Genomic DNA, 16,900 nt, shown 5'->3' with positions numbered 1-16,900 from the left:
TTGACTATAATTCTCTTGCTAAAGACTGGGTCATTCCTTAGAAATGGAATCTCAAACTCAAATTGTTGGGTCCATCTGAGGAGTAGTTTATTGGCTTGGGTTAAAACATTGAAGTCTTTGATACAAAAGTCTTTAATAAATAAAAAATGGAGAATATCATGATATGCCATTAAAGTATATTTTAAAAATGTACTGCAAAACAGTAAAGTTTCTTGCAAAACAGTTATTTCACTTCAACCAATTAGTTCTCAGTGATTTCATTAATTAGTATTTGGTTTGTTACTGGGTTGATATGTAATTTTTTTCCAGGATCATATTGAAGAGGATAAGGGAAAATAATTCCATGAAGAGCTGTCCAAATCCCTGCTTTTCTCTTACTTCTTTCTCTTTCCTTTTTCTTCTGCCCTTTTTCTCAAGAGATTTTGCTTGCTTGCTTATTGCTTTCTGTTTTTCCCATTTCTTGCAAAGTTGTGAAAAACTCAAGATAGGGTAGCCAGTCTTGTCCCTCTGCCTTTCAGCTATTTTCTGTCTCCCTTCTCTGGGCAATTCCAGCATCTCTTTTGTTGCCAAATCCCATCTTCCTATTGCTCCTGCCCAAACAGCCTGGCACTGCTTTGGAAGCAGCATTTGCCATGAAGCGTGAGAGTGGGTGGGATTCCCAGACAACAGTTGAACTTGGCACAAGAGGTTTGCGGAGCTGACTATGTGGCACAACTGATCAGGTCCTGCTGTTGTTCTTCCTGTTACTCAGCCTGAGCACTTATATGCCACTCAAGGAACTAGCCTTGATGGCCAGTGTCCTTAGTGGCAGGTCATAGAAAATGACTTGAAGGTTCTGCATCTGCCCGTAGGTTGTAAAATTGAGACCACTGCTCTAAAATATGAGCCACAATCAGTAGTGGGTTTCAATTTCGACCGCTATCTGTTCACTCGTGGGCGCTTATGCACAGAGACGTCCGAGCAGTTGGGCGGAGCCTCCTGCCGCCACCACCGCTACCAGTTCCCCTGATCCAGGGCGAACCAATAGCAACCCATCACTGGCCACAATGCACTACTGTGGATAGGATATCTAGAGAATGATGAGCTTTAGCTAACTCAAGTAAGAGATACAAGGCACTTCTGTAAGGGAAGAGATAATCATGTTGATCCAGTTTTTATATTTGTTTCTGTTTTGTTTCCTCCATTTTGCATTTTTATTGTCATGGTTTTCTTTGGGTTTCTCTTTGTTTTACAGTTCTTTTGGGCTCGTTTTTTGAGACTGTTTGATGCGTTGGCTTCCCATCTGCTGCTTATAACCATCTCAACCATAAGTTGTGAGTGAGCCATCATAATGCTTCTTATTTTTTTTGTTTGTGTTTGTTTTAATAATGAGTATAATTCTTGAGTTTTTTCTCCATTTATTTTGTTTCCATGAAATAATTTTTGCTTTCAATATTTTATGCATAGGCCAGGAGCTTTCTGGATTTTGAATTTATGGGAATTTGGCCCTTGTAGAACTGCAATAAATCATATGTTGACGATCCTTTGGGCCTTAGGAACAATCTCTATTTAAAATTTGTAATTATTGTGCAAAAGCTGAAGATGCCAAATCCTGTTTACACCCATGAAGATATATTTCCTTTAGAAACATGTTCCCAAAATTGTGGAATCCTAACAATAAGAGGAAGTGACAGTTCCTCAAAGTTTTGTTTTAGCATATGCTAAGGAGACCAAAATATTTGTTAAAGCCAATACAATTGTGACATTTATTTTTTATTTATAATAATTTTTAAAAATATATATTTCCAAATATACTGAAGAACATCTAGGATTATTTAATAATTTGTTCCAGGAAGTAGAGTATATAACACTGGTGATTTATGTTTATGTGACTGAAATTTATGTGACTAAACTCCTGGTTTGGAGTTAAGTAAGCAATGGCCCTCTTTTAGTATCAGTACATCATGTAAATTCTGAAAATCAGGCTTCAGTTATTAAATAATTGAAGGTAGAAGATTCTGTCCAAAGTTACACAACTAGATGCACAACAGAATACCTATCCTTATGCTCTGCATTGTACCACCTCCTTGTATTTGGCCTTCTAATTCTTGGAGCATTTTTGAGGAGTTACAGGGAGCAAAAGGCAATTCTCCAATGGTACGCGTTATGCTGATAGATGACTGCCTATCTACACTTTGTGGAATCCAACAAAAACATTAGTACAATGGAGACCCAGTTGCTGCTCTTTCTTTGTTTTTCATAGATAATTTTTTCAGCACAATAAAAGGAACCAAAATTATTGACACTGAATTTATGCTCATCTATGAATCATAATCCGTCCTGGTTTTTTTCTTAAACAATGTATATGTACAATACTCTGTATACAAACACACATGCACACACACACATTTATATATTTCTTTCTGATAGTTTTCAAATGTGATATTTTCAAATGTACTTTAAAATATATAGGGATATTCCTGAACTTTTTATTTCCTGGCACCAAAGGGATTCTATCCATGTGAATTAAGATGGAGCAGTAGAAAGAAACTGAGTTAGCAACTGAAGTACTTTGGTAAGAAAGATGAGGTTGTTATCCCTTAAGAAAGTTGAGGTTGTTATCCCTCTACTGTATAGTCAAAGGAATATGTTTTTGACATTAGCTTGCTCTTAAGTTTCTGACGCCAGTGGTTTTTGTACTCGAAAAAAATACGTTGCTTGTTATCCTTTGTCCACTGAAGTCTATAGTATTTTCTGTGGAGATCTTATCTTTTTAGATTTTTTTAAAAAATTGATAATTTCAATTTATCTTACAATGGTGTTTTCCAGCAGGAAGTGTTATTGTTTCTAAAAGATAGTTCAAAAATCAACTTTAATCCAAATGTCTAATTTGACCATCAATTCATCTTAATATTTGTCATCAAAATGGTTTGTGGACCTAAACAACGAAGAAAAGGTGGACAGCTTTGCATACTTTCACATTAAAAAAAATAAATTTAATGTATCTTCTTTCCATTAGCCTCGCAATGTTGCTGGCTTCCGGGGAACAGTCCGGTATGCGTCAGTGAATGCACATAAAAATAGAGTAAGTGTTATCTTTATGTGTATGGAAGGAGTAAAATGAGTGAGATTAAAGGAAAAGTATCCCTTTGCAATATTTTGCACTACCCAAATCAAACTGACTGTGGGGCACTCAGAAGAGCAAACCATAAACAGAATATTTGCACCATTTAAAAAGAAGCAGCTCCCACAAATGATCAGTTGTTCACCATTTGCTAATAGTCCAAAAGCCTGTTGAAATAAATTGTTGAAATTATGAGCAATTGAATCTATAGTGACTGCATGTTTCTCAGTTTGCAGACTGCTAGCAAGAACTCCAGTTCCTTTGTACACAGGGTGGGTGGGTCGGTGGCAGTAGTGAGTTGCAAATCCCGGCACTACCAGTTTGCTCGTGGGGGCTCGCGCGCACGCACGATGCTTCCGCGCATGTGCAGAACCATCTGGGCATGTGGGCAAAGCCTCCCGCCACCGCCGCTACCAGTTTGCCACATCCGGGGCGAACCGGTAGCAACCCACCACTGGTTGGTGGGATATTTAGCATGCTTATCGTAGATGCTGGGAGTGGATAGGTGGAATCATATTTTGTAAGGTGGTCCCTGACTGTCCAATCTCTTCTTAAAAATCTCCAGTGTTAGAGCATCCACAACTTCTGAAGGCAAGCTGTTGCTCTGCATTCATCTTGTTCCATCTGCCTGAAGGAGCAAGGAGAGACATGGATCTAATTCCTAGGGAGTGGAATTCATATTACAGAGGCCCCTGTCCACTGCTTCAGATTCTCCAGGCTTAAAAGAATTCTGGATTGAAACACAAAATGCTGCTCTTCTTAACTCACATGATAGGTTATTAATGATTGAGGCATTCTAATAAATTTTCTGCCGTTACAAAGGTCTAGAATGCTGATAGTCTGCAATATTAGATTCCATTATCTTGAATATCAGAATTTATACGCATGAAGCAGTGTTTATTAATATTTTTTCCCAGCACAGCAGTTTGCCAACTGCCTTACATTGCGTTACTAGTGGCTTGACTGTTCAAACATGAACAGACATTGTAATCTAAACAAAAAGTATACAAGGAAGCTTCTTTCCTGCTGAACATGAATTGGATGATTTGAAGCTGATGGAATTTATAGGTGGTTCTTCTGCTGAGCTTTGAACTTTGAGCAATTACTCTTTTTGAATGGGAGAATTTTTAGGATGGTCTGCCCATAGAGGCTGTTAGTTTCCAATGAATGCTAGAGGGCTTTTGGATATTTTTCTGGCTAGTATGAGAGATGTCCTTGTTGAAGTGCGGATTATGTTGGGATAGATTTGCTCTAAACTGCCTCTTCACTGTGCAAAGCTCATTCAGTCACTTAGCAATTAAATAAGTTAAGATATAACTGGAATATAACATGGATTCTTATTCTTCAGTACAAAGAAGGTTAAAAGATAAATCTCCTTCAGTGCAGCAGCTTAAGGATTTAGGCATATTTTAGGATACTGTTTAGAATAACAGTAAAATCAAGCCAGTTCCAGTACAATCGGGCATATACTACAATGCAGAATGGGGAAAAAAGGGCTTGTCTTCATGAAATCTATAAATTTCAACTTCGAATTTCTTCCAGCTATAGTCTTGTTTATGTCTCTTTTGGTATTACAAAATAGTAGGCATGTTCTTTTTTGACCTTGTGTAGTTCAGACACATCAAGATGTGCAGCATGCATCATAGAGTTTCATTACAATTACTCCACATTACTGATGTGGAGTAATTTCTCAACAGACAAGACAATACAGAAAACTGCACTGAAATTAGAATGTATGGAAATTACTGGTTTTGATTTTTAACTCTGGTTACATGAACTGTTAAGTTTTATTACATAATATACTGCATATACAATTGATGTTTTTGTAATAGCTCCTAGGTAGCAATAGTTTCCTGCCATTGTGGACAGTGTTAGCAGCTAAATTAGGTACAATATTTTGTAACTTTTTGTTTTTTTGCAGGAAATGGGCCGACATGATGATCTGTGGTCCCTTTTTTACATGCTGGTAGAGTTTGCTGTTGGTCAACTTCCATGGCGCAAGATTAAAGATAAGGTAGAAAATATAGTCAGCAACAATTCAATACCTCCCTTTTCAAGATGAATAATAAAACAATTTAAAAAAACCTGCTGGATTCTATAAAGGCCTATGGGATGTGCACAGCAGTACATCAGAACATTTTCTTGATTGTGTATGCCAGCAGTCAAAGTTTCAGTGTTCAGAAACAATTTTGCTTTTGATACTGGAATTATATATAATCACCACAATGAACAGAGGTTAATATCTTAACTTGAAGCCATGTATTGTTTTGTATTATTTGCCAATGATATTTATTATAAGTAGCATTCTATGATGATGGAATCTGTAATTTTCCAGAGGGCTTTTCTGGAGAGCTTTTAGGGTATAATGCACATGTTTTTATTTTGTTTTTATTTTTTTTAATGTATTTATCTTATGTATTAGTACATTCCTTATTTTTGTGAGCCACCAAAACCCTGTTTATGATTACAGCAGGATATAATTAATACATACATACATACATGCAAACAAATAAATGAATTTGATCTCTTTAGGAACAAGTTGGTATGATTAAGGAGAAATATGAACATCGAATGCTGCTAAAACATATGCCTTCTGAGTTCCACCTTTTTCTGGATCACATTGCAAATCTGGATTATTTCACCAAACCAGATTATCAGGTAAAATCCTATTTTTATTACTATCTTGAAACAAGTCAATAATTTAGATTTCCCACATGAAACTGGTTTAATAAGAACCAGTAGTTTTCAGTATACGTTGCAGGACCTCCCCTCAGTGATCAGACAGGTGTCTAAAGATGAAGATTATTTTAGCCCCAAATTGTTTAGAGTTTTGTAAATCATGACCAAATTTTTCAATATGGCTCAGTAATAATTGGGAGCTAGTTTAGTTGCTCCAGCAAACATACAACATGTGCACGAACAGCTGTTCACTCAGCAATCTTGTAACATTATTCTGCACCAGCCGCAACTTCTAGAGCAAGGCAAAAATACCCTGCATATACTAATGAATACATAACCAGGTGTAAATACTAATACTACTGAGACAATTCCTGCAGAAAGGAACAAAATCACTCTAACATAATGTTCCCAACTCACAAAGACCATCTAGAAAAGTATCACGGACAACCAATCATAGCCACTTAGAAATCAAGTAGTGTCAGGAGAGCTGTACTTGACCCTACTCTTCCCATAAAACTGAACTATCTCACTTTGAGTTACACTGACAATGTTGTTTGTACTGATTCTTTGGTTACCCTACTCGTCTGCAAATGGGCAGAAGATTACTATTGTTTTATGATTAGTTTATTACGTGTTTTGCTGCTGTTTCTATTGTAAACCATTTCAGTGGTTTGGCATGGGAAGTGATATATGACTACATTAAACAATATAAAAACTACTTACATAGCTCCTTTGAGAAAATTGCACAGATTGACTACAAATAATGGCATGACACAGTAGCAACAATGGTGCAGTGGACTATCTGCAAGAAATACCATTTCCCTGCCATTTGTGGTCCCACCAGCAAGAACTTGTGGGACCACAAAGTGGACAAAGTAATAGAAAACGAAGAAGCTAAAGTGCTTTGGGACTTTAGAATTCAAACAGACAAGCACCTGCCATATTACCTCAGACTTTGCAATTGTCGATAAGAAAGACAAAAAAGACTGGACGTTGCAATATCTGGAGACAGAATAGAAGAGAAAGAAATAGAGAAAATCACAAAATACAAAGAACTGCAAACAGAAGTAGAAAAACTGTGGCAAAAGAAAGCAAAGGCAATACCAATAGTAATAGACACTTTGGCTGCAATTCCACAACATCTTTACATCATTGGCATCACTATCAGTCAATTGCAAAAGGAAGCTTTAGTAAGAACAGCTTACCTCATACAACGATAACTTTAACACTATCAAACATTTGCCTATCACAGATCCTTGGGAAGGACTCAATAGGTGGATAAAAAAGGCCAAATCCCATCTAAACATTTGACTGACAGTGTGACTGACCATCATAATAAAAACCTACAAGCAGATCTTCCCTCTCAGTTGTATGCTGATTGCCTTAATTAGGGTTATTTGTAATCAGTGGATAATCCCATAATGATGTTAACCTGTTTTTAGCTATCTGTTTTAATATATCAGATGAATAAAAAAACAAATGTATTAGGAGATTCTTTTAAGGAGGAGGCAGTAATTTTGCAGTAAGGGAATATTATAGAAGAATTCCAAAAAACATCCAGTTAAGAAAGCTATGTTTTGGGAAATACTTTGCCTATTCTGGAGAGCTGCAGCTGATCTAGTTGGCAGGTATTCATGGCTTTTACTTGGGGACACTCAAATAATGATGCAGTTATGGAATAAGCTAAATTCTGTTTCATCCACATTCATGTTTAATGAAAATATAGTTATGGTGCATACTCTTCAGTCAAGTATATAATGATTTTCAATTTCTACTTAATAAAAAATTAGACTTTTTAAGGGTTTTTTTGCAAAGCTTAGAGGATGCATCCAATGATTTGGGGGTTATTTGTGGCTCTGGGGCTCAAGTTGTGAATCTATGAAGTAGATCATTCTCCATCTCCTATAAAATGACTTTCTATATTCCTATTTCTGATTGTGGATAAACATCTGAACTTTAGTATTCTAATTTGTTTTTGTCTAGCTGATCATGACTGTGTTTGAAAATAGCATGAAGGAAAGGGGAATTACTGAGAATGAGGCCTTTGACTGGGAGAAAGCTGGTACAGATATTTTATTATCTACAAGTACATCCACCCCACCTCAGCAGAATACAAGGCAAACTGCAGCCATGTTTGGGTGAGTGGCAGACTACATGTAACCAATATTGTGGAATCTCACTACAGGGCCTTTTGGTGTGCTGCCAAATTATTTGATATACAGTCAATATATATTTGTAATTACAGATCTTTCCCCAAAACAGATATGCTAACATTAATGCTATATATGAGCTTGACATGTTGAGTATATGTGATTATGTTTGAGTTGATTGAATCCAAATATGTCCTACTGTTTAGGGATATAATTTTTCAGAAATCCAAAGAATGTTTATCTAGTTTATACTGTGGTTCATGGTTAGTGGTGGGGAATGCAGAAATGCAGTTTCTCCAACTATGTGTCCTTCATCTTTTTGGAGTGGGGAGAGCTAAAGAAAGGACAGGAAAATATCACCTTCTGACCTCCTGTCATGAATAGGAGTAAACGACAGAGCTCTTCTCATAGAAGAAGACTTGTTGCATCATAAAATTTGCTGCTTCAGAACACTCTAATTTTTAAATCTTGGGAGATTCTCTGAGTTTGTGAATATTTCCCATTTGAGTGGATCTGGTGAAGACAATTAGGAAGAAATACACTGCCAATGTTATTTAAAGATCTTCTGTGGGAGTGGATAACAATTATTTCATGGGAAAATACTTATAGAATTATATCAAGACATATAGTTCTGTGGAAATTTTTGACCTTGTATTCTGGTTGCCTTGTATCCTATTAAGGCAATTCTCCTGAAAGATCATAAACATCAGTCAGAATCTAAGCATTATAGACATACAGTAAGCCAATAAAGAATATGCTGTTTTCAATAGTAAAATGCAAGAGGAATAACAGTTTCAACCATCCATTGAATTTAGTGGTATCTCAAGATGAGATAAGACAACTTACTTAAAGCTTCATGTTCTGTTGCAATGGGCTTTGTATACATTATATATAGTATAGTAGTGAAGGTCTTTGTGATACTGCGAGAAATAATAATTATGTAATAATAATGTAATAATAATAATAATAATAATAATAATAATAATAATAATAATAATTATTATTATTATTATTATTATTATTATTTAGTTTTGTAATCTGAAGTTCGTACTTTATTTCTCCTTTAGTGTGGTTAATATCACTCCAATTCCTGGAGATTTACTTCGCGAGAACACAGAGGATGTTTTGCAAGGAGAACACCTGAGTGACCAAGAGAATGCACCCCCAATTTTATCTGTCCGGCCAACAGAAAATAACTTAGGGCAGGCTCCAAATGTTCCCTTCAATGAAGGAGAAGTTTGGGAAGAGACTGATGTAAATCGCAACAAACTCAGGATCAGCATCAGCAAAGTAAAGCTTTTTGACCATTTTGAATGTGTACTAATCTTTTCATTTTCTGCCAAAGAATAGTGATTTTGTGAGTAAACAATACAACCCTAAGTAAAATAGCTAATTTTAGACATGGAAGCATGTTTTAATGTAAACTGACTCTATCTGGCATTCAAATGAGGTGTATGTCTTTACTGAGCTAAAGATATAAGGGTTACATTACAAACTGCAATGTCTCTCTTGATGTTTAACATGAATTCTGTTATTTTATTGGATTATGTGTTCTTGCCCAAAACTGCACTATCACTCTTACACTCTCCTAGGTATAATCTTGTCAAGGATTGATGCATGTGTGAAATCAGATATTTAATTAGCACTGTCAGATGATAGGCTGCATCATCCTTGCTATCATGCGTATTTTTGTGGATTTATCTTATTCTCAAGGGTTTCTCCTTTTCTGTTTCAGACGCAGTGTTTAGCAGAAGAAGATCAGAAAAGTGGTGTATGCCCCATCTCCCCAGTGCGAGCAGTGCCAGACTCCCCTACAACCCAAGCACGTTCTCTGAGATACCGCCGTGTGAATAGTCCTGAGTCGGAACGCCTCTCCACTGCTGATGGAAAAGTTGATCAGCATGAACGAAGGTTTGCTTAGGGCCAATTAAGTGGCTTTTATACATTCTTATTCAAGCTTTGGGCATATAGCTAAGAGACAAAGAAAGCAATGCAAAAGCTGAAATAGCATCCCACCAGAGATCTGTATGTAATGACTTTTCATAAACTGTTAAAAAATTTGGTTGTCCTCCCAGGCCTTGGAACAGGATAGTTGTGGAGACTATAGTTTTTGTTTTCTTTTGATAATTTTGATGTCAACTGTAAAAAAAAAACCAACCCACACAGACATATGTTGTTTCTCACCCAAATTCATCAAGGAGTTGGTTGACTTCGAAGTACAAAAAACAAACAAACAAACAAACATTAAGTTATGATTTAAATGGTCAGTTTATTTTGAATCGGTATTATTCCCCCCCCCCTTTTTTTACTCAGACCTATCAATGCTAAGCGATGGAGAAAAGAAATTTAATTGTGCAGTTCATTACTTCAAAGACTTGTAGATCTCTACTGAATCTTTAAGTTGTTATGCTTACATTTTAAAATTACTAACTGTAGCTGGTCAATTAATAACTTACTCATATAAAACTCTCTGATTTAGACAGATAAATGGGTTTTATTGAAATGTACAATATTTATGTAATTCAGTGGGTATTAGTTCATCTAGACCCGTGATGGCGAACCTATGGCACGCGTGCCACAGGTGGCACGTGGAGCCATATTGGTGGGCATGCGAGTGTTGCCCTAGTTCAGCTTCAGCATGCATGCACGTGCCAGCCAGCTGATTTTTCAGGCCTTCCAGGCCCGCCGGAAGTTGGGAAATAGGCTGTTTCCAGCCTCTGTGGGCGTGGGGAAGGCTGTTTTTGTCCTCCTTAGGCTCCAAGAAAGCCTCTGGAGCCTAGGGAGGTTGAAAAACAGGCCTACCGAGTCCACTGGGCCATTACATGCCAAAACTGGGGGGAGTGCAGAGGGGTCACATGCGTGGGGGCGGGGTGCATTGAATTATGGGTGTGGGCACACACGTACGCAACCCCTCTGTGCTCCCCCCACTTTTGGCACACGACGGCAAAAAGGTCTAGACAAATGGAAAATAAAATAAAAAAATAAAATGTAAAAGCATAAAATGAAATTAAGTTTTTTAAGTTAAGTAGCCTGAAAATGATTTAGTAGATGTTAAAAATTACTCCCTCTTTTCCTGGAAGATAATTCCATACGTGAGGCAACAGAATGAATAGGGTCCACTCATCTTGCATAGTGGCCATCTTCTTGCACAGACGAGCAAAGGCATGCTGTGAGAGGAAAGTGGTCAGGTGGTTACAGGTGTTTGACTCTGCTAATATTCTGTACCAAAGAAACATGTGACTAGTGAGTTATACTTGAAGAAAGGCAGCTTTAATATTCAGTTTGATCTTTTGAATTTTCAATGAATTTGGAAGGGAACAGATCCTATTTTAGGGAAGCTATTCTCAGAAGGTTCTTTAACTTAGATTATAGGAAATAGTCATCCCTATTATTCTTTAATAATCCTAAATTCTTAATTTTAAAAATTAATTTGACCTGGCCTTTTTTGTTTTTATTTTTAGATCCCGAGTAGATTTACCTTGTTCTCCTTCCCGGCTTGTATGCTCTTCTCAACCAGCACAGATGCTTTCTATTGAGACTGGTCAGGTAGACCGACAGGCAAGTGGCAGGATGGATGTATCTGCTTCTGTGGAGCATGAAGCTCTCAGTAATGCTTTCCGATCAGTGCCCCTGGCTGAGGAGGAGGACTTTGACAGCAAAGAGTGGGTTATAATTGATAAAGAGACAGAACTGAAGGACTTCCATCCTGGCGCTGAACCAAGCACATCTGGGACAACAGATGAGGAACCTGAGGAACTAAAGCCCATAGAAGAAGGGGACGAAAGGAGGCAATTGGGTGCAGAAGCAGCAGTCAGGCCCAAAATACATGATGGGCGAGTCCGAGGTATGCAGCCTGTGGCTGAGGAGGACAGTTCCCACAGAAATGAAATGCAGTGCCACACAGTTTCTGAGAGTAAACATGAGCAACAACCAGGAAGCCCATCACAGTCCCCCTTATATTCAGCACCAGCTATCCGGCAGCGGAGACGAGAATCTGAGCCAATGGGTCCCGAGAGACAGGTAAGATATGCAAAAGAAATCCATCTCCTTCATATTGCCATTGTTTTTCATTTTAGTGATGTCTGTTTTATTTAGTGAAGTCATCACATCTGGGCATCATATCCAGATCGAGTGTATCTAAAGAATCGATACTAGTGTTATTACACCAGCATCAGTAATGTTTTATAGCAAATTCCATTAGAAGTGAATCCATGTGAATTGTTTTTGATGTAAAAAAGTCCTGAGGATCACCAGGGTGGTGGGAAACCTATGGCCTTGTAGATGTTGCTGAATCTTTTATTCCATTAGTTTGAACCAATATGGCCAATGATAAGGGATGCTGGAAGCTATAGTTCAAGCACAGGTTGTCCACTTCTGCTATAGAATGAGGACAGTAGATTGGAAGAATCAAATTAGACAACATCTGTGTGCTAATCCTGAAATATATATGTATTATTATGCATGGAATCAAAAGATAATTTGGCACTAATGTATACTTTCCTAGACTGAGTTGGTTCAGAACAGACAACAATTTTTCTCTATTATTTCTCATCCAGAGAAAATCTCCTATTCTGAATACAAATAGGCCACCATCCAGTCAGCATTCTGTTTACAGCATTCTATAAACAGTCAGAATGCTGTTTACGACCAGTTCTCAGAGTTCCAGCCATCCCACCACCCCAGTGGGGAAATCTAAAAATTTTCCCTACCGGTTCTGTGGGCATGGCTTGGTGGGGCGTTCCTGTGACTGAGTGGGCATAACCAACTTGATGTCACTAATAGCCACGCCCACTCAGTCACATGACCCCAACCCCACCAAGCCACGCTCACAGAACCTGGCAGGAAAATTTTTTAAATTTCTATTTTCTATTCTAAAACCCTATTTTCCCCTGTTGTGAGATGCCTGCAGCTGCAGCCTCTTTTTTTCGGTGTGCCTTCTTGTTCTGAAAGATGCAGCAGCTGTAGGCTTCTTGTAGCGAAATTTACCAGAGCCGCTCTCCCCTTCTTAAGTGCGTGGGGGGAGGGACAGGCCTGGCCATGCCACACTCCAGCGCTTTCCCTTCGGCCTGTGCAGCGGCGGTTACCCAGCCGTGCCAGTGCAGGTAGCCCTTCATTTTGCCAAAGACCAGTTTGCAGCACTTATAGTCACATGGCCGGCCAGAGCGGGACATGGTGTGGGCGGAGAGACCAATGCAGCCCCACCGAGGCCACCCTGAGTGATCGCAGTGCCTCTGCAGCAACAGGCGTGCTACAGCCGCCTTCGCCTCCATGCACTACGCTTGGAAAAGGCTGCCGCCGCTGCCTTCCTGAAGCAATCCCGCTGTTGTTTGCTTTTATTTCGCTGCGGGAGAAGAAAGAAAGTGAACGGTGGCAGCGCAGCATATGCAAGACGCTCCCCTTCTTAAATGCACACTGTTGCCTGCTGCAGCTGATGAAAGCGAATAGCGGTGCTCCGAGAGGGCAAGCTGGCCATGGACGTCCCGGGGCTGCTGCACATGCACACTTGCATGTGGCGCGCCACCACTGTTCGCTTTCTTCCTTCTCCCGCTGCGAAATGAAAGCGAACAACAGCGGGGTTGCTTGTTGCCTGTTGCTGCAGAGAAACTGCAACTACTCAGCCAGGGTGGCCTTGGCGGGGGCTGCATTGGCCTCTCTGCCCGTGCCATGTCCCGCTCCGTCTGGCTGCATGACTATAAGTGTGGTGGCCTGATCTTCGGCAAGATGAAGGGCTACCCGCACTGGCTCGGCTGGATAAGCGCCGTGACACAGGCCGAAGGGAAAGTGCCGCAGGCTCTGTAGTGGCGCGGCCGGCCTGGCCCTCTCCGCATGTGGGGGGCTTCCACCCTACCGGCCGCCGGAGGCTTCCGCTCCTCTCGCTCTGGTTCTTCACTGGCGGGAAGCAGTGCCGCGGCTGAGCCTCTTTCCCCCGGAGCACCACTCTGCAGGCCGAGTTCCCAGAGTGGTGCCAGCAGTCAAAGAGAGCAGGCAGGTGGTCGGGTGGGAAGCCAGTGGGCCGCTTTGGAGCCCCAAGCCACGCGGAGCCAGCATGGGAGGCACGCGGGCCCGGGTGGAAGGCAGCCTTTTCTTCACCATCCCCCTCCCCTCTTTTGATCGTCCTGCAGGGGGAGGGCTCTGCCTTTGCAGAAACGGGGCAGGCGAATATGCAGCAGCCCAGGGATGTCCACTTGCCCTCCCAGAGCACCACCGCCACCCCTTTCAGCCCCAGCTCAGCTTCTGCATTTCCACCAAGGGCCGCCCATCCACCCACTGGCTGGGCCGGGCTGGACGCTGACCTTGGAAGGCAAGCGGGCATGTGGGACCGCCAGGAAGGCAGCCTGGAAGGCAGGCAAGCATGGCAGGGCTGCGGGGAAGGGAGTAGGCTGCTAGCTCCTTTCCCTGCAGCCCTGCCATATTTGCCTGCCTTCCATGTGGCCTTCCGCTAGCCTGCCTTCACAAGCTGGCCACGGGGATGCCGGGAAGGCTGAGTGGAAGGCAGGGCTGCAGGCCACAGACAGGTTCAGGGGTGTGGCCAGCCAGCAATTGCTACCAGTTCGGCGAACCAGCCCCAATCTCCGCTACCTGTTCACTTGGACCGGTCCAAACCAAACTGGTAGCATTTCACCCCTGCAGCAGCCCCATGATCATGTGATCATGATCGAAGTGCTTGGCAGCCCATTTCTACTAATGACCAGTTGCTAAGCATTCCCCTATCATATGATTGCCATTTGCAATCTTCCATGCCAGCTTTATTTTATTTATTAAGAGCCGAGGTGGTGCAGTGGTTAGAGTGCCGTACTGCAGGCTACTTCAGCTGACTGCTACCTGCAGTTCAAATTTCATTGGCTCAAGGTTGACTCAGCCTTCCATGCTTCAGAGGTGGGTAAAATGAGGACCCAGATTGTTGGGGGCAATATACTGACTCTGTAAACCACTTAGAGAGGGCTGTAAAAGCACTGTAAAAGCGGTATATAAGTCTAAGTGCTATTGCTATTGCTCTTTCTATTTGTTTATTATTAAATTTATACGCCACCCATCTGGCCATCCCAAGTGGCTCCCAGAAAGTCAGTGAGGAAGCTAGCAGGGAAGGTTGCAGATCTCTGGGTTAAGATTTCCCTACCTATGTATCCTTTCCCTCTTGCTGGCCATTCATATACTCTTATGCACCCACCCCAACCTGCACCATACCTATCACTCATCTTATGTACTGTCTTCAACCTGCACAGTACCTCAAGGGCATCTCCTTGCACGCTCTGTGACCCATGCTGTCCTCCTCACATACTCCCTTGCACCCTCCTTGACCCTCACCATGCCTCTCATGCACTCTTTCAACCATGCACACTGTCCCTGACACATGCTTCACTGCTTGCATATCCTTTTGCACCCTTTTGCACCTTTCTTGACCTGTCCCACAGCTCTCACTTCCTCTTTCCATACCTTTGTGCTGTGTCCCTAACCTCCATGCTACCTCTCGCACATTCCTATCACCTCCTCTGATCCACTCTTGCACCCATGTGCTTCCTTCCTGACCTGTGTGGTGCTTCTCATGCTTCTTCCCTGAGCTGTGCAATGGCTGTTGTGCAACTTTATACACAACACAAGTGACAACACTTAGGGATGCAATCGTGCTTTATGACTTCATCTCTTGGCCTTGGAAAATCAAGTCCCAGTTGCCATTGTATGTTGTTTGACTTGGTGACTGGGGCGACAATGTAGCTAATCTTTTTCAAGCTAGGGCAAGATCTGGGTTGGCTTGCTATGCTTTTATTCAAGACTTATTTCACTTCCTTTTGATGCTGCAATTCCTGTGAACTACTTCTTTGGGTAGTTAAGGAACATTATCTATATTCGTGATGGCAAACTTATGGCACGCGTGCCACAGGTGGCACGCAGAGCCATATTGGTGGGCACGCGAGCGTTGCCCTGGCTCAGGTCCGGCACGCATGCGCACACTGGCCAGCTGATTTTCGGGCCTTCCTAGCCCACCGGAAGTCGGGAAACAGACTGTTTCTGGCTTCCGGAGGGGGGATGACCATTTTCGCCCTCCCCAGGCTCCTAGAAAGGCTCTAGAGCCTGGGGAGAGCAAAAAACAGGCTTACCGGGCCATCGCGTGCCAAAAGTGGGGGGAGTTCGGGGGGATGGGGTGCATTGAATTATGGGTGTGGGCACGCACACTCACGACCCCCTGCGCTCCCCCTGCTTTTGGCACGCAATGGCAAAAAGGTTAGTCATCACTCATCTATATATTACTAAAACTCTTGTGTCTGCTTGATGCTTTGTAACCTTTCATTGAGCGAAATCATAAGGCAAAACTCCACGAACAAAAGAATCTCAAATGGGCTAATGTACAGAATGCTGTATTTTTAAGGGAATGAATTTGGGAGAAGATTTTGTGCCCCTTTGTGCCTGTTGCTCAGTGCCACTGTTGCACTGCTGTGGTGGAAGGGAACTAGAAAGAAATGATAAGATTGCCAGGCTTCTTGTCACCTTCCCACTAACAAAGTCTTTGCTGGTGGAAAGCCTGCATGGAGAAAGTTAATGGAGAAATGGTGCACCTTTTACTAGTCCCTCTGCACTTGCACTGTGCCAGCCATTTGTGGAGTCACATACTCCCCACATTTTGTACTTCCACATTTTGCATCCACTTACTTACCTGCTGGGAAGGAAAGAGTAAAGGAGGAAATACATTTCTGATGCTCGCTGCCAACTTCCCACAAGGAAGTTGGGAAGCTGACAGGAAATTAGAAGTTGCTCCTGCTGTCACTGATTTTTTTAACCCACCGATGATCATTCTTGTTCTCTGTTTAAGTAAGGAAATGAGTCACATGTTGTCTATTTCTTTATTAAAATAAACTATGCAGAACACTTTAAGAAAGTCATATAAATACCCAGTATTGTAGAAAAAATTATCATTACATGTCAGAAATAACATCTTAAAAAACTATTATACATGCCCCCCAAAACAAGTTTA

General features: G+C 41.2%; 1 protein-coding gene across 3 annotated transcripts in view; it reads left to right on the top strand.

The window, feature by feature from the left end:
- The window catches only part of TTBK1 (tau tubulin kinase 1), a 94,728-nt gene that overhangs the window by 46,634 nt on the left and 31,194 nt on the right, over positions 1-16,900 (top strand). For 2 of the 3 annotated variants that reach the window (XM_034427614.3, XM_087887809.1), the window contains exons 8-14: positions 2,999-3,064; positions 5,025-5,117; positions 5,636-5,761; positions 7,766-7,920; positions 9,000-9,222; positions 9,668-9,843; positions 11,394-11,952. In XM_034427614.3, the coding sequence (XP_034283505.2) occupies positions 2,999-3,064; positions 5,025-5,117; positions 5,636-5,761; positions 7,766-7,920; positions 9,000-9,222; positions 9,668-9,843; positions 11,394-11,952 (1,398 nt within the window). Of the gene's footprint in view, positions 1-1,234; positions 1,314-2,998; positions 3,065-5,024; positions 5,118-5,635; positions 5,762-7,765; positions 7,921-8,999; positions 9,223-9,667; positions 9,844-11,393; positions 11,953-16,900 lie in introns of those variants that run through there. The other variant, XM_034427615.3, reaches the window with a different exon arrangement.

The sequence above is a fragment of the Pantherophis guttatus genome, chromosome 1 (genome assembly GCF_059756535.1).
Source record: "Pantherophis guttatus breed Tessera chromosome 1, ASM5975653v1, whole genome shotgun sequence".
NCBI classification, from domain to species: Eukaryota; Metazoa; Chordata; class Lepidosauria; order Squamata; family Colubridae; genus Pantherophis; species Pantherophis guttatus.
This window is presented reverse-complemented; position numbering and strand designations above follow the sequence as displayed.